Source organism: Chiloscyllium plagiosum, unplaced genomic scaffold (genome assembly GCF_037043375.1).
Source record: "Chiloscyllium plagiosum isolate Xiang-an unplaced genomic scaffold, Cpla_swu_hap1 HiC_scaffold_3, whole genome shotgun sequence".
NCBI classification, from domain to species: Eukaryota; Metazoa; Chordata; class Chondrichthyes; order Orectolobiformes; family Hemiscylliidae; genus Chiloscyllium; species Chiloscyllium plagiosum.
In genome coordinates this window covers 45,918,634-45,936,868 of record NW_028270141.1, presented here as the reverse complement: position 1 = coordinate 45,936,868, position 18,235 = coordinate 45,918,634, and the positions used below count along the sequence as shown (strand labels likewise).

General features: G+C 39.5%; 1 protein-coding gene across 2 annotated transcripts in view; it reads right to left on the bottom strand.

Annotated features, from left to right (window-relative positions):
• Window positions 1–3,811: 3,811 nt before the first annotated feature.
• shprh (SNF2 histone linker PHD RING helicase) overlaps window positions 3,812–18,235 on the bottom strand; it is a 108,728-nt gene continuing 94,304 nt past the window's right edge. For both annotated transcript variants that reach the window (XM_043681136.2, XM_043681144.2), the window contains 5 exons: window positions 16,415–16,507; window positions 13,007–13,093; window positions 11,025–11,203; window positions 8,474–8,554; window positions 3,812–6,411 (listed from right to left, as the gene is read on the bottom strand). In XM_043681136.2, the coding sequence (XP_043537071.2) occupies window positions 6,312–6,411; window positions 8,474–8,554; window positions 11,025–11,203; window positions 13,007–13,093; window positions 16,415–16,507 (540 nt within the window). In that variant the 3' untranslated portion in view covers window positions 3,812–6,311. The remainder of the gene's footprint in view (window positions 6,412–8,473; window positions 8,555–11,024; window positions 11,204–13,006; window positions 13,094–16,414; window positions 16,508–18,235) is intronic.

Genomic DNA, 18,235 nt, shown 5'->3' with positions numbered 1-18,235 from the left:
ATGGACTTCAGTAAGGCGTTCGACAAGGTTCCCCATGGGAGACTGATTAGCAAGGTTAGATCTCATGGAATACAGGGAGAACTAGCCTTTGGATTCAGAACTGGCTCAAAGGTAGAAGACAGAGGGTGATGGTGGACTGTTGTTTTTCAGACTGGAGGCCTGTGACCAATGGAGTGCCACAAGGATCGGTGCTGGGTCCTCTAATGTTTGTCATTTACATAAATGATTTGGATGCGAGCATAAGAGCTACAGTTAGTAAGCTTGCAGATGACACCAAAATTGGAGGTGTAGTGACCAGCGAAGGTTATCTCAGATTACAGCAGGATCTGGACGAGATGGGCCAATGGGCTGAGGAGTGGCAGATGGAGTTTAATTCAGATAAATGCGAGGTGCTGCATTTTGGGAAAGCAAATCTTAGCAGGATTTATACACTTAATGGTAAGGTCCTAGGGAGTGTTGCTGAACAAAGAGACCTTGGAGTGCAGGTTCATAGCTCCTTGAAAGTGGAGTCGCAGGTAGATAGGATAGTGAAGAAGGTATTTGGTATGCTTTCCTATATTGGTCAGAGTATTGAGTACAGGAGTTGGGAGGTCATGTTGCAGCTGTACAGAACATTGGTTAGGCCATTGTTGGAATATTGCGTGCAATTCTGGTCTCCTTCCTATTGGAAAGATGTTGTGAAACTTGAAAAGGTTCAGAAAAGATTTACAAGGATGTTGCCAGGGTTGGAGGATCTGAGCTACAGGGAGAGACTGAACAGGCTGGGGCTGTTTTCCCTGGAGCATCGGAGACTGAGGGGTGACCTTATAGAGGTTTACAAAATTATGAGGGGCATGGATAGGATAAATAGGCAAAGTCTTTTCCCTGGGGTCGGGGAGTCCAGAACTAGAGGGCATAGGTTTAGGGTGAGAGGGGAAAGATATAAAAGAGACTAAGGGGCAACGTTTTCATGCAGTGGGTGGTACGTGTATGGAATGAGCTTCCAGAGGAAGTGGTGGAGGCTGGTACAATTGTAACATTTAAGAGGCATTTGGATGGATATATGAATGGGAAGGGTTTGGAGGGATATGGGCTGGGTGCTGGCAGGTGGGACTAGATTGGGGTTGGAATATCTGGTCGTCATGGACGGGTTAGACCGAAGGTTCTGTTTCCATGCTTTACATCTCTATGACTATTATTAAAAATGATTTGTTATGAGGTCGTCACTAAGTAATCTGTTTTACAAAATACAGTTTATCATGAAACGGTGAGGCAATTCAATGCTCTCCAAAAAGCTTACAGGGCAAGGTTTATGATAATCCTTGGAAAAGAGGTCAGTAAGGGTTGGTGAAATAGTGAGAATTTTCCATTGTGAGGAAATTAGTGTGTACACATACAACGAATCATTGCTTAAAATGGACCAAAATGAAGTGTTAGTTTTGTCGATAAGCCTTGCACGTGGTGATGAAAGTCTTTAACATCCTAAATGAAATTAAAAGCAAGACCCACAGATATATTTTGTAAAGTTTCATTGGTACTTTCCATCTCAGATTTACTCTTTGTAACTGGCATTTCTTGTAGTTTTGAAAGTCTGCATTATTCCCTTGTGCTGTTATTGTAAAATTACAAGAGGGCATTAAGGATATGACGTTTGGGATGGGGTGGGGGATAAAATTAGTCAGCATTCATTTAAAAATTCTCTGCAGGCATTCGGTAAATTTCCCATAGGTCCGAAAGATTTTTTTTTAAAAAATAGGAAAGAATGGTAAAGATAGAAAGACTTGCATTTACGACCATTTGTTGACACAGAACTTGAATATTGCAATAATAAAGACAAGGTTTGGTAAAGCTATTCATCTTTCATTCACTACGCCATTTTGCAAGGGTTTCATTTCAAGTGAGAGGAGAATGCATTTGGTTGGCAGGTGGACTCTGACTGGCAGAGGCATTGCCATGGAGAATGTTCCTGTTAGTGGTGATTATTAGTTAACTACCAGGCTTCACGCAACATTGCCCTCTGATGGCCACCCTAGTATTTCCTTTTTTTTTCCCTGGTGGTGGAAATTGAATAAGGATTTGTACAACTTTTGTCTTTCATTGTCTCACAGACATATCATAGGTTCTGGGAAAAATATAAGCACTACTGCAATTAGGTGGTAGTGTGGGGGTTATATAAAAAAAGAAAACTACAAAAAAAATAACCAGGAGATTTAGAATATCCTCAGTTAAAAAGAAATTAACAGGAGATCCCTCTGAGAAGGACACTGCTTGTCACTGGCCACCCTGGTGTGTCCTTTCTTCCTGGTGGTGGAAACTGAATAAAGATATGTACACCTGTTATCTTTCACTGTGTCTAACACCTGCACACACACAACTGAAGAAAAAGAAAAAAAAAGGAAAAAAATTAACTACTAGGCTTTCTTTAAGTTTTAAATCAGGTCGATTGACTCTAATTGGTCAGGACATAGCCATTTGCTGCCCCATTTGTCAGGGCAATCTGTTGAATTGAAGTAAGTACAATGCACGTACATGTTCTTTCTGTCAAAGAACAAGGCTCTCTATAGTACATATACGTGCACCATATTGTGAGCCCAACTGACAATCCTAAATTGGTTGTCAGCATAAGTCCTTGCACACTCAAAATTATCCAACAAATAACCTGTACTGGCTAATTACAGACGACATTTAATGTTAGATACTGCATTGTATGTTTTGCCGGTGCAGGCGGAATGGGAACATTCCTTGTTTGCAAAAAGCCAAGTGATATATTTTTTGATAAAGCTCAAAGGCTGATTTGATGGTATGATTTAGATGTTTGACATCGCACCGAGCAGTTAACTGTCGATCAGCATTAATGGGTGCATTCTCCATGACAATGCCTCTACCTGAGGCCACTTACCAAACAATTAGCACACTCTCCACAAATTGTCCAAATGAATGCCAAAGAAAAAGCTTTGAAAAAATTTTCAGCAATACTTGCATTTATACGGTTACTATGGCTGCATAAATATTTTACAAGTTTGACACCACACACTCAACAGTTCAGATGGAGATATAATGCATGACTTAACACAAAATCCATGTTCAACAATATACTGTACCTTACCTCCTTGGAACCTCACAATGCACCATCCATAGCTGAATAGGTCGGACTTTTGCCTTGGAATCAGAGCTGCAGATTCAAGCTCCACTCCAGAGACTTGAGCACAAAATCCAAACAGACACCCCAATACTGACAGAGCACTCCTCTGTCAGAGATGGTGTCTGTTGTGATGAGGTGTTTAAACAATTGCCATGTCTACCCTCTTAAGTAGTGTAAAAGATCACATATTTTGAATAGCAAGGAAAATCTGCTTGTGGCCTTTGTGGAGGAATATTCATCTCTCAGTGAACACTTGTAATGATGTTTATTTTTAATGCAGCTTGCAGGAGCGTGTTGAGCACAAACTGGCTTTTATATATTCTACATTATCGCAACAACAGCACTTCAAAAATACTTTATTAGCTGTCAAATGCATTCAGATGCCCTAAAGTTGTGAAAAACTGCTAAATAAATTAAAGTCTATGTTTCTTGCAGTGTGGTTCAATTCAGCTCAAAGGTATAAAATCTACAGCTTCAATGATTAGAGCTTCAATGTCTTTTGATATTCCAGAGTATCGGCTGCAGATTTGAGAGTAAAAACTCATAAGAACTTCATATTCATCCAGGTATTAATCCTGGAAAATTTGTGAAATGGTTCAAATGAGGGGAGCTCCAATACGTGAACAGCTGAAGAAAAAGCTCATATTAAACTAACTTGCCCACTGATTTTTTTACAGTTTGAAAACAGAATCATACAGAAACCGTTTATTCAAATTTTGAAAATGAAGTATATTAAGCAACATGTGGTCTTTGCAATGAATAATGTACTGAGGAATGAAACAGCTTCCACTGATAACTTAGCAAAAGCAACAGTGAGTACAAAATAGGAAATCTCATTGACAAGCCACAGGAAGATGTCCGTTAAAATTATCAACAGAAGGAATTTCTCCCAAACTGTGTTATAAATTATGTATTAATAGGTAAAATAATTATTTTACATCTCCAATCTTCTAAATACGGAAAAAGAATTACACAGTCCCATTCAGGAAACATATTACAAATAGCGCTGCCTGATTAATAACAGGAAATCTTCTACCATTATTATTTAGTGCTGCAGAGGTGGCATCTCAATTATGGACAGTCAAATGAAATTATGGTCCCTTTTTTCTCAACAAGAATTTTCTCCCATCAATTTTACTGTTTGAGCTTTTACATTTGAATCTTGTGTGGAAATGCAACTCATGAAAACGACTCATGGCCTCCACTATTTAAATTCTCATGTCAAAGCCCATTCTCTTTAGTATTTGAGTGTCAGCTTGGCATGTCAGAGTTGGAAGGTCATGGATTCAAGCAATGATTCAGGTCTTGACCATAATCTAGGTCACAACTTGAATACAGTTCTGAAATATTCTACTGTCAAGACACTGTCTCCTTTTAGGTTTGCTCATGGAATTTGAGTATCACTGGCAAAGCCAGCATTTAATGTCTGTCCCTAATTGCCCTTGAGGAGATGGTAATAAGCTGCCTTCTTGCAATTCATCTAGTACAAGTACACCCACAGTGCTGTTAGGGAGGGAGTTCCAGGACTTTGACCCAGCAACAGTGAAGGAACTGCAATCGAGTTCCCTGTCAGGATGATGTAGGGATTGGAGGGAACTATCTATTCATTTATTCCTATAATAGTGAATCATTTTCAAAATTCACTGATTCTTCACCCAGAGTTCCAAATTCACCCAGCACATACATTTTGTGATCAAATTCTACCCTCTACTACCCAAACTGTCCGGCCAAAGTTAATTTCTCCACTCCCCAAACACTCTTATTGCATTATTCAACAATAATCTGGAGATAAAACAAAGAATTGCACATGCTGGAGACCTGACACAGAAACAGAATTTGTTGGCAAAACACAGGAGGTCTGGCAGTATTTATAGGAAGAAAGCATAAATGGCATAATTGCAAAGAAGGAACCGATGCAAGTTCAAGCGTAAATATTCAAGAGTTACTGTCCAGGTTGGTTGATTCTGCCATTAGTTATATCACAATAGCATCTTGAATTTAGCTCTCTCTTCTTTTCTTAAAAAGATACATCCATTTGCCCCTTGAACTCACCACAGCAAGTTAAGTCTGGTGGCTCAGTGGTTAACACTGCTGCTTCACAGTGCCAGGGATCTGGGTAAAATTCCATCCTTGGGTGACTGTCTGTGTGAAGTTTGCACGTTCTCCTAGTGTCAGCGTGGGTTTCCACCCGGTGGTCCGATTGCCTCCCACAGTCCAAAGATGTGCAGGTTAGGTGGATTGGCTATGCTATATTACCCATAGTGTACAAGGATGTGTAGGTTAGGTGCGTTAGCCACGGGAAACGCAGGGTTAGGGGACAGGTCTGCTCATCGGCGGGTTGGTATGGACTTGTTGAGCCGAGTGGCCTGTTTCCACACTGTAGGGATTCTATGGATTTTAAACATAAATATCTGTTAATGTGTTAAGGGGTAATTGCTGCCAATTTACTTCTCTAGCACCCAAAATTAACCAATACCAGTGGAATCTCATCCCTTCAAGCGTAACAAATTTGAAGAAAATAGTAAAAATGCATATTTGAAATTAAGGTTTTTTCTTCCTTTCCTTGCCTCCTTTTTTCTCTCTCTCAATCTAATCCTTCTTTCCTTATATTTCTCTTTTGTACCTAATTTAACAATGAATTTACCTTTTAATTTACATGGCTTCTGCAATTCTTCCTATGTTTATTTCCCAGTTATACAGCCGATTCATTAAGCAGAGGCCCTGTTCATTCAGGACCCTATTTCTCTTAGTACACCATTATCAGCTTGCATTTCTAGCAATTTAGTGGACAGAAGTGTTTTGTGCTGAATGATGCAGGAATGTATCTAACAAATGGCAGATGCCATTAATGTCCTGCTATAGCAAACTTTGAGCCAACTGTTTCATTGTTCGACTGTTCCCATTCTGATTCAATGTTTCAAACCTGACCTTGGTCCTTCACACAGCATTGAACATCTTACTAGTCATTCCCTATTATATTTAACATTCCACAATTTGGGCTTATTGATAAACACGAGTAGAATTTCTTGTGCCTTAATATGATTACATCACTGGTTCTGATCTGTTTACATTTCCCTATTGTCCAAGTGAAGCTCAAGCCCTTTTCTGTATAATTTTCAGACTCCATAGAAGGTAATAAAGCAGAGGGCGTATGTTATTCATCTTCAGTGTATACATTGATAATCCTTGTTCATTCATCAGTAGTCCGCTCTTCCTCTGAGAAGAGATCTGCCAGGTCCCCCACAGTCAGGGCAGATGCTTCCGACTGTACAATCATAGACTTGTTGTGACTAAACATCAATTCAGAAAGAAAAAAAGATCTCATTAATTTCTAAATCATCATATAATGTGGAAATTAAAAATAAATATTTCTATCACACCTGTTACAACCTCAGGATGCTATAATACATTTTACAGCCAATGTAGTGTAGTTTATTATAATGCAAGGAATACAGCAGCTAATATATGGGCACAACTGGATCTCACAAACAGAAATCAAATACATAGCTAGATAGCCTGTTTCGAATGCCAGCTGAGGGATAAATATAAACACTGAGGAGCACCTCATTTAAATAGCACACTGAAGGAGCACTTCACTGTCAGTGGTCTGATTTTTGATGCAAAACTGAGGTTCTGCCTGGCCTCTCAGATAAGGATAAAAAAAATCCCATAGTACAGCAGGGAATTCTCCTCTATGTCCCGAATACTACTAATCTGTCAGCCAACATCAATAAATAAAGATCTGCTCATTGTCAGAGTTTCAAAGTTTGAGGGATATATGTTGGTCAAGGCACCAAGGATCTTTCTCCTGTTGTCGTGGAATCTTTTACAACACCCGAGGACATTAGTGACATTAAATTCAGACCAAAGATAATACCTCCCAACACTGCAGCATTCCTTCATTTCTGTACTGCAGTACCAGCCTTGATTTCTGTATTCAAGTCGTTGAATGAAACTTGAACCCCAAACCTTGTGACTTGGGAATAACAGCACAACCAACTGAACCACAACTGACATCATACCCTTATCCCTTGATTCATTTAACATCCAAAAATCTACTGATATCTGGACATCCATACCCCAGTGAGGATGGCCAAGAGAGCACTGGAATCGTCAAATCCAGTGGCAACAAAGGCATGGATGAATGTACAGCAGATAGGCTGAGGCACAAATATAAATTGGCGCTGTTACAGAGTTAGAGACAGGCTTTGTCATGAAGCAGATGTATGACTAGAACAACACGTCAGAGTCAAATAGAACACCAAGGTTGGGAGCAGAATGGTTCACCCTCAGATGTTAAATGAGGAAAAGGATAAATTAGGAGGCTTTGTGGTAGAGACTGAAGGCAATGTTACTTAAATGAAGATAACTCCATGAAAACAGATGATAACCTATCCATTGATTTTGTTTTTAAATTATTTGTTTATGGAAGTGGGTAATTTCCCTAGAGAAGATGATGATGAACGGTCTCCTTAAACTGCTGTAATATGAGGATATTCCAGGTGTTGTTAGGAGTTCAAACACGAGAGGAGCAGCAGTAGAGCACCAGTTCAAAATGATGTGTGACTTAGAGACATACCCAGCGTAGTACTAGAGAAGCCTTGATGAGTTACTGGACCCTGTTTTGTAGATGATACGCACCGCTAATAGTGAACATGAGTTCATAGATCATAGAATCCCTACAATGTGGAAACAGGCCCTTTGGCCCAACAATTCCACACTGACCCTCCGAAGAGTAACCCACCCAGACTCATTCCCCTACCTTATTATCCTGTATTACCCCTGACTAATGCACCTAATCTACACATCTCTAAACACTATCAGCAATTTAGCTGGCCAGTTCACCTAACCTGCACAGTTTTGGATTGCGGAAGGAAACCGGAGCACCCGGAGAAAACCCACATAGATATGGGGAGAATGTGCAAGCTCCACACAGACAGTCGCCTGAGGCTGGAATTGAACCCAGGTCCCTGGCGCTGTGAGGTAACAGTGCTAACCACTGAGGCACTATGCAGTTGATGTTGAAGTTCGTGGATGGGAAGTGAATCAAGCAGGCTGCTTTGTTCAAGATGGTGTCAAGCTTCTAGAATGTGGTTAGAACTTAACTCATCCAAGTGGGGAGTATTTCGTCACACTCCTGACTTGTGTCTTGTAGATGATGAACATACTTTGGAGAGAAAGGAGGTGAGTTAATTGGTGCAGTATTCTCAGCCTTTTGTAGTTATGGTATTTATTGACTGACTGTATAAGCTAAAATCTTTGTAAAATAAACTGTCTCATTTTAATCTTTCAACAATTTTGGAACCGTTAAAAAAATGGGAATTATAATTGTAACTTGGAAATTGAACACACCTTTTCTCAGTACTTTTAAGCATACTTTGCATCCTCTCCTCTATTGTTCCTTTAATTAGAAATCTATGAACAACAGTTGCCCTAGAAAGAGAAAGGAAGATGATTATACAAATAGAAATAATTCAAACACTGAATGACATTTATAGAGCAGCACAAAGGACCTGGGGTTCATATGTCAAATCAGTTCAATAGTCCTTTTATTCCCAAGTTAGATGATAACCATTGAGAGGGTGTCACTTTAACAATTCTGAGGTTAACTGTTTTTCTTTCCATCTATGCCACCTGGCCTGTTGAATTATCCAGAATACTTTGCTTTTATTTCACTTCTTGAGAATCTAAAGAAACTTAACACAACTTAAAAACTATTTAATAGATTGCAAAGTGTAATCAAGTGCACAGATTTCAGAGAAACAGCACTGAACCAAATTACTTCCATGTTCAGTAAAATTCTAAGAACAATGTAATTCTTTCCTATATTACAACAGTAACTACAAAGTACTTCATGCGCTGTAAAATACTTTGGGATGTCCTTAGGTCGTGAAAGGCAATATAAATGCAAGTTCTTCTTCTTTTACTTTCAAGTCAATTTTAACTTTGATTTGTTATGAAGTTGAAAGTATGTACTGTACCTTTAAGAGAGAGAGAATGCTGTTTTGCACTGAGAGCTTACAAGAGCAGTCTCAAGTGTGTACTGGAAAATTGAAAATATGTAACGTTTGGCTGTGAAATAAATACCTGAGTTGATTACTGTTTTGACAGCAATTCGAATTTAACCACTTTAAATTATGCCTCAGGGTAATAAAACCCAATCGCTTTTAAATTTATTGTTTTGCTAATAGCAAACCAATGAGACAATCCAATGTTGGAGATATAAAAAAGGCAGGTACTTTGAAAATCAGATAGAGTAAATGCCATCGTGAGAGACCCAAGTCATTGAAACACTCTCTATCAAAGGTACCTTTCTACATGAAACATGCTTGTAGTAAAAGAAAGAAGACAACCCAGGGAGATCTTCAGCTGGAAGAAGACAGACACCGAAAACAACAGCTGCTGAATGGTTTTGAAATTAAGTTATTAAGTTGATGTAATTTTAGTAAGTGTTTAACTGGAACAGCATATTGTTATAGACTTGGAAGCAGATAATAAACAGTTAAGAGAAAGGGGGCTGAGAGTTGCGAATAGTTGTCGTTTAATGTTTACTTTTAGAGTTCAAGAACAAATTGATGTTATTTTCTTTAAATAGTGGAATTTGGGATTCTCTGTCACTCGTAATTTAACAAACTATGAGGCAAAGTGAGCTTTTTTGGGCATTTGGTTTAATTAACAATAGGCTTCACCTCAGTGTTGTAAAAGTTTATAAAATTATGTACATTTAAAAAAAGTCCCATGACAATCTATTTGGCACTGGTGAGAATTAGGCTAAAAGGAAAAGAGACACAAGTTATACTCTAGTTAACTCCAAATAGGAAGCTAGGAGGAGCCATTTTACACAGTCAACTAACATTAATGACAAACATTTTATATTGCAAAGCCATGAGAATAATTCCACAGATAAGGAAGCTAGTTAACTGTTGACCATGCTTTAGTTAATAATTTAAAAGGATGGGCCATAGAAGATGTGGCCAAATACTGCTAAAGAACATCCAGGTACCTCTAACTTGGTGAAAATCCCCTAACTTCACAGACAATAAACCACTTAAGTAGAAATTGGGAAAGGTGATATTAAGACAAGTGCTCAAAATGTTTGCTAGATTTGAAGGCAAATCAATCTTGTAGTGAAAGTAACTTACTCCAAACATGTAAATGATGCCCATTCCTGAGATTTGAAACTCTGTCTTTATCTGGGGCTAGGTGGAATGGACAGAAGTAAGACCCACTATTACTTACACAGACCTCACAGATTTTTGTGCCATCAATTTATCAGGATGGCAGCACTGGAAATTTAAAGTTATGAAAAGACAGCTGAGAATCTTGAGATTGTTTTCAATGTACTAAAAAGCTGACATGAAATTTAGTTGAGATTTTCACAATCACGAAAGGTTTCAGTAAAGGGAATGGGTAAAGTCTATTTCTTGTAGCTATCAGTGATCATCAATTTAAAATTACTAGAAAGTAAGAACTCAAGACAAAATGCTCTGATACAGAGGTTTGTTTCAGCCAGGAACACCAAGAAGTTGACCACATAATACAGGTGTATTCTTGGTTCAATGTAGTTCTCTTGCTTCTATGTCACAAGATCAGGGCTTCATAGCCCCACCCACAGACTTAAATACTTAATCAAGAACCGCACATCAGTACAGTGCTGAGGGAGTGATGAATTACTGTTTGGTGCTGTTCTTTGAGTGGGACATTAAACAGGATCCCATCTGCCTGTTTGGTTGGACATTTAAACAAAATCTAGGCTGACACTTCAGTGAAGTACTTCTGAAAGAATATGAAGCACAAAGAGGATCTCTTCACTGAGATTACACTCGCATGAAAAGGGTTATTGAATGACAAAAATATTTGATATGAAAAATACATTGCCATGTTATTATTTACTACTGCTTACTTTGTTTGCCCAATACGATGCACTCTCCCTATTGCTTGTAGCTCATGAGCAAGATTTAAAATAGGTTCCACCAACAGTACATAGGTAGCTTCAATGATGTTTAAGCCATTCGATGCTGTATGCAGAGGCAGTAGCAAAATGTTGATCTTGGAATCGTATTTAAAAGCTGACAGATTCTCCTGAAAAGATATAATTACACATTTGTCAACTAGGTGAAAAGGAAGTTATCACTGGTCCTGATAATGGAACCATTTTACAGTTGAATGTTGTGTTAGAGCCTCCAGTTTATACACATTAAATTACCTCCACTTATGTTGGTGAAATGGCCCAGATGTAACTTCCTATCTTGTGATGGCAGGAGTGAAGTTTTCCACTGTAATGTTTGATAAAGTGATTTTCAGGATCGTCTCTACTATTAAAAGTCTCTGATGTGCGCTGGTACTGTACCCAAGATCCTTCTGTTAAAAGTTTTGACTTGTTGGTATAGCTCTTGACATGCCTTCTGGCAGAAAGTGCCCACAAATACCTGAAAATACTGATTCTTGTTGGGCACCATTTTTTGCGCTTAGGACACCCTCTGTACCTTGTCACATGTAGCCCATTGTATATATGTGAACATATAGTTAAGTTGATTAAATTTTTTGTTGCATTCAAGATCACTAACTACAGTGATTCTTTCAAAGCTTACTTCTCACTTCATAATCCACTTCATTTATTCTCCGGTGTGCTTAACATTATGTGATGCTGTACCACTTTCTAAGTTGCATACACTGTCTTATCTGAAACAATAACTACAAACACCTTCGTTGAAAGTAACCCATCATATCTCTACAAATAAAAACATTTGGGGAGAATGCAGAAAAATGAAACAATGCTTGATAAAAAAACTTAAAAGGGAAGGGATCATGGAAAACCAGGCCTCAAGAGGGAAAAGTTGGGTCTAACAAGGAAACAGGGTCAAGTAAAACAAACACAAGAGGAAGAGCTTCAAATGTGACCTGTCAAGGTTGAAGGGCTAAATGATCTCCACCTTTAGGCAAGGAAACTGTTGTCCTTACCTGGTCTGGCTTACATGCAACTTGAGAACCACAACTATGTAGTTGACCCTTAACTGCCCTGACATCAAGGCCACATTGACCAAATGTAGCATCAATGAGCACTAGCAAATCTGGAATCAATGGAAATGAGAGGAAACCTCCACACTGGTTTAAAATCATACTTGGCACAGAGGAAAATGGTTGTGGCTCGTGGAGGGCAGTCATCTCGGCAGGAGTTCTGAGGATACTGTCCTAGGCTGAACCATATTCAGCTAATTCATTAATGACCCTCCGTCCACTAGAAGTGGGCATTTCCCTGATGACTGCACAATGTTCAACACCAATGGATTGCAGTGGTTCAAGAAAGCAGCTCACTACTACCTTCTCAAGAGCAACCAGGAATGGGCAATAATTGGTGGCCTTGTCAGCTACACTCACATTCCATGAGTGAACAAAAAAAACATGTTAAATCTCTGTATCTGAATGTAGTAAAACTTCCAATAACAGAAGCCTCTCCTAGTTGTCACAGATCTCCAGTAAGAAAGGTTTCTAAGAATATCAGGGAATGTATAGAGTCGTGTAGTTATGTTATTGGACTAATAACTGGAGGACTAGACAAATAATTCAAGACCATGTGTTTGGATTCAGTTCATAAACAGAATGTAAATGCTGATAGCATTAGAAATGAGCCTGAAGCTGTTATGATAGTTGCAAAAATCAATTCCACACATCTGTGTGGTTGGCTCTTAACTGTTTTCTGAAATAGTCATAGCCTAAGTATTGTAGAAAAACAGCAACTGGGCTCAATCAATAAATGCCAGCATGGCCAGTGATTAGAACTAATACTGTTTCATTTCAAATTAATCCCCTGGTCAGACACACATTTTCTGGGTCCTTGGTATTGACATTTGCCAATAATTTCTAAATAACTAAGTCTTACCTTACCTGGAACCTGTGAAATCCATTGATCTGAACAAAATCCATGTTATTGTCCAACAAGGCTTTCCCAATTATATCCAACACATCCTGCCACTGCAAAAGTAACAGCACAAAATCCAAATTAGGAAAGAGCAATTGATTGAAACCTTGCGAATGATGAACCTTGATCAAAATCGTACTACTTAAAATACTGTCTTACATGTAACAGAGTGCACTGTGGACAGACAGAACAGGATAGATTTATGTATTTACATATACCTAAGTTAGTGGGGACTGCATTGTTAATCGAGAATGTGGTGCTGGAAAAGCACAGCAGGTCACGCAGCATCCAAGGAGCAGAAGAATCAACGTTTCAGGCATAAGCCCCTCATTCCTGGTGAAGGGCTCATGCACTAAACAAGATTATCCTGCGCCTCGGATGCTGCCTGACCTGCTGTGCTGTTCCAGAACCACACTTTTGACTCTGATTTCCAGCATTTACAGGCCTGACCTTCTCTTGCTACATACTTAATATTTGGTTTAAAGATGCTGGCATTTATTTAGTACTGTTCACATCCTCAGGGCATCTAAAAACACTTCACAGCCAAGGCAGAATATTTTAATGTAATTACTGTCATAATATAGGGGAACAAGACACCTGCCCTTCAGGGTAAAATTTGAAAAGAAAAACACCTTTGACTACAAATCCATCAGGAAGTGGTCAGCACATGGCAACCTTGAAATCCTGTGAAAAAAGGGCAGAATGAATCCTATCACACGGTTCCCTGGGCAGACTGTCAAAGTCATTTTCTAGAATGTCTCATCACCAGAACTTTGCAACAAGTACCAAGATACAGCTTGGCTGGTGGTGAGAAGGGCACTGCACATCACGGCATTATGCACCTCTGCATGCTGCCCTCAAAGAGACTGCACTGGCAAAACGACTTGTCACTTATCTCCTTCTGAAATGCGCCTTTGCAAAGAAGGTCTGGAGATGATTAGTAACTTTTTTTGAGGTTCATCTAAGAAGCTCACAACGCAGGGCTCTGTGCTTTATGGGCTGTTCCCCAGGCCACACACAGAGACAAACATCAGCTGTGCCTGGAAGATCATCAACACAGTGAAAGATGCTCCATGGTCTGCGCGAAAATTGTTGGTTTTCTAGTCTAAAGAGTTGACCTTGACAGTGTTGCAGACTGGCACAGTCCACAATCCAGAACTGCCAGCTCAGCACAGATGCCAGCAAGGAGCAGTGGGGAAAGACCATTGCTTAAGATCTTCCTGCCAAAGTATAATGAAGTCTGTTCAGTTGTCAGACCCTCTTGGTGCCTCAAAAGGAAAGTTTTCTGCATAAGGAGAAAAGACCTTTGTTTTTTGCAACTGCAGACGAGCTCTGAAGAATGACAAAATTCTGATGTTTTGCTTTGTTCATAGCAAAGACGACCTGTATGATTTAGAACCTTTGTACGTACTTATAGATGATTCTTATGATTAAAGTAAATGTTTCAAATGTAAGAAAACAAATTGTTTCCAAGGTCATTGCTAACGAGGTCAGGTCTGCTCTGAGATTGGTGATTCATATAGACCCAAACTGTGCTGTACTGTACAGGAATCTCCTGAAAAGCCTCAGGCTCCTCAGGGCAGGGGAGAGGACACCTGCCTCATAAGCCTAGACCAGGAGTAAGCCTTTGACAGTCTATTGCACATCTTCAAGAGGGACATGCTCTCCAAAATGGGGAGTAGGAAGTGAATTTCTAACTGGATCCTACTGCTCTATACCAACATTGTTAGTGCAGTAGTCAATAAGTGGGAATCAGAAAGCTTCCCTCTCAGATGTCGGGTCAGGAAAGGCTGCATTCTCCCTCCTACTTGGTTTCTGTGTTGTATAGAAACGTTTGCCGAGACCACCAGGAAGGATGAGAGTCTAAGAAGGATGACTACTGCAGGCAGCAGAAGCCTGCAGGTCAAAGCCTCCCTGTACATGGATTACATCACTGCTTTCTGCTCAGATCCGTTGTCAGTATTGCAAGTTCATGAGCAACTGCACTCAGTTCAAACTGGCCTCAAAAGATTTACCAGGATGTTGTCAGGAATGGAGGGTTTGAGTTATAAGGAGAGGCTAAACTGGCTAGGATTTTTTTTCACTGCAGCGTAGGAGGTTGAAAGTTGCCTTATAGAAATTTATAAAATCACGTGGGGCACAGATAAGGTGAATGGCAGGTGTATTTTCCCGAAGAGATGGTGAGTTCAAAACTAGGCGGCATATTTTAAAGGTGAGAGGATAAACATTTTAAAAAGACATGAGGGACAACATCCTGCTAAATCCGTTATCTCTTTCACCATCAGAACAGATTACCTCAAACTGCTGGGAATATGGTTTGAAGGAGCTGGGGTGTGAATAAAACCTGAGAGGAGCATATTGAGGCAGAAACTGAGCTTATGGGAGTTCCCTATTTTGAGTAAAAGCCTGGTGATCAGGTGTGAGTTACTGTCAGTTGCTACATGTGGCGAATGCCTGGCCAATTCCCTGAACCTGCACTTTAGTAGGCACCGAGCCATCTTCAACTTCATCTGGACATCAAAGATGGACCTGTACAGAACCACTGAGAAATGTCAAAATTCCAATATTTTGTTGTTCTTTACTCCCCACTGCAAAGACTGTACAGATATGAGTCAGAATGTTTGTTCTTACAGATGATTTTTAAGAATAAAGTATACTTTTGAAAAAATTGACTGGGTCATCTTCAAAATAAGTTATGGGATCTTTCACATCCTTCCAGAGGCGGCAAACTGGAAATCAGTTCCAAAGTCTGGCACCTCTGACATTGTAGAATGTTTGTCTTCACTACATGCTCAACCTGCTGAAGTGGAATTTTCCAGAGCGTAGATACTCTATTGCACCAAGTAACTGATCAGGCAGTGAAGCTTTATTTTAAATTAATGGGATCACTAGAACAGCCAAAGTTTATTGTTTATCCATAATATCTCCTGAGAAGGTGTTGGTGAGGTCTCTTTATAAATGGCATATTAGATTGTTAGACTAGAGTCAATCACATTACTGAGAGTCCGGAATCGGTAAATATGGCAGATTTCCTTCCCTAAATTACATGAGTGAACCAGTTTGATTTTCTCAATAATCCAATAATTTAACGGTCACACTTCTGATATCAGTTTTTTATTGAATTAATAATAGATTGAATATTCCCAACTGCCAATGTGGGAGGAAAGCTCATGTCTCTGATCATTTGTCCTAGCCTTCCCGTTATCAGTACAATAAATGCACTATTCTATTGTAGCAGTCGACTCATGTTGAAACTTTCATCCTGCATTTTCTTAAGGAAATTTCTTCTTTGAGTGCACAAAATCCTTAAGAACGTGAAGCTGAATCTCTGTCTTGTTAAGGAACAATTGCAAAATTGGGTTGTTAAAACCTACCGCAGAGAAGACCAAGGCCTTAGCTTCAGGCTCCTTCCGCTGGATTTTTTTCAATGTCCTGAGCACAGCCTCCACTTTGGTAGAATGGCTACCCTGAAACAGAATGCATAACTCAAAGCTTAATGAAGAAATGACCGAAGTCAACTATAAGATGTTAAACGTCTGAATCTGAGATTAATTGCAATGACATGTTCTACCTCCCTCAATCCACAGCCCCTTCCCTCTCTATACTGCCTCTAAGTTGGGTGGCTCCTTGTCTTACATTCAGTGTCAAATGAACCACAACCTCTTTCATTCAGTTTCAAGGCGAGAGCCTTTGCATTTTGTTCCCAGCGTGATTCTGTAACAATGCTACTCATTTCAAGCAATTTCCTAGTTCCTATTATAATCAACATCCTGTCCATCACACTTTCACCTCCATAACAATAATAGCCTCTGCCCCTCCCAGCTCAACTATTGTTCTTTGAAATCTTTTTTTATTCACTCATGGGATGCGGGTATCGTTGGCTAGGCTAGCATTTATTGCCCATCCCTAACTGCCCTGAGAGCAGTTAAAAGTCAACCACACTGCTGTTGTTCTGGAGTCACGTGTAGGCCAGATCAGGTCAGGATAGCAGTTTCCTTCTCTAAAGGACATTAGTGAACCAGATGGGTTTGTCACTGACAAGTTAAAGTTTCGTGGTCACCCTAACACTCTTAATTCCACAGTTTTTATTAAATTCAAATTCCACCATATGGTAGGATTCAGACATGAGTCTCCAGAACATTACCTGGCTCTCTGGATTAATAATCTACTGGTAATACTATTAGGCTTTCACCTCATTTCTCACCTCCAGGCTCAAATGTTCCATTGCTTCCTGGCTGGTCTCTATGTTCTGTTTTCAGTGAACTTCAGCTTATACAACATTCTGCTGTCTACTCCTGCTCGAGCACGGCTACATTAGCTCTTAATCCACCAGTGCGTGAAATAAAAATTCTCATTCTAGTCATAGCTATGCTGTTTCTACCTTTGTAAACTCCTGTTTCACATGGACAGCTCTACAGAATGCTCCATTCCTCCAACTCTATTTTCCTTCCCTTCAGCCCTCTATTCCTGGTCATGCTGCATAGTCCACAAGTCACTTCTGAAACCAGTTTTTCTTGCTGTATTCTCCTCTTACATCCTCTTTAGACCCATCTCTGACAAAAACTAATACTTCCTTTGACGTCATGTTCATTTTGGTCTGATTAGGTCACTGTAGAGCGGATTGGAGGCAGTTTCTTCATTAAAGGACCTTTATAAATGCAAGTGGTTGCTATTGCTTTAATGCTACTGCCTCTACGCCAAGTGCAGGCTGGTCTTCAAATCAATGGGTTTCTGAGTAAACTGATCCAAAAGCAAAACAAATCATCTGAAGTTAGAACGCAATTAAAGGTACTAGTGCTGATGTTAAAATGCTAAAACAGAAATACTTTACTCCAAGCATGTGCAACAGCGTGGGGTTTTGTTTCAAACCACACTGAGGTAGATACACATGTATAAAATCAAACGCTTGGAAATTTCAGATTTGTGTTGGGAAACTGAAAGTTTAAGCCCTTTTCATGGGTCCTCTTTTTGATCCCTCATGCATGCCCTACTATCAAAACACAAGTACTAAATCACCATTTCTGACATTACTTTGGCATAGTACGATATTAGATACAGTACGTGAATGGTGTACAAATGGAAAACAGCACAAAGTTACAATCTTCAATATGATTTGGAATTGCTTCTCCCTTGCTCATCATTGCTCCCTCTTGACATGCTTCCTGTTTTAGTCTCTGCTTGGAATGTATAAATTA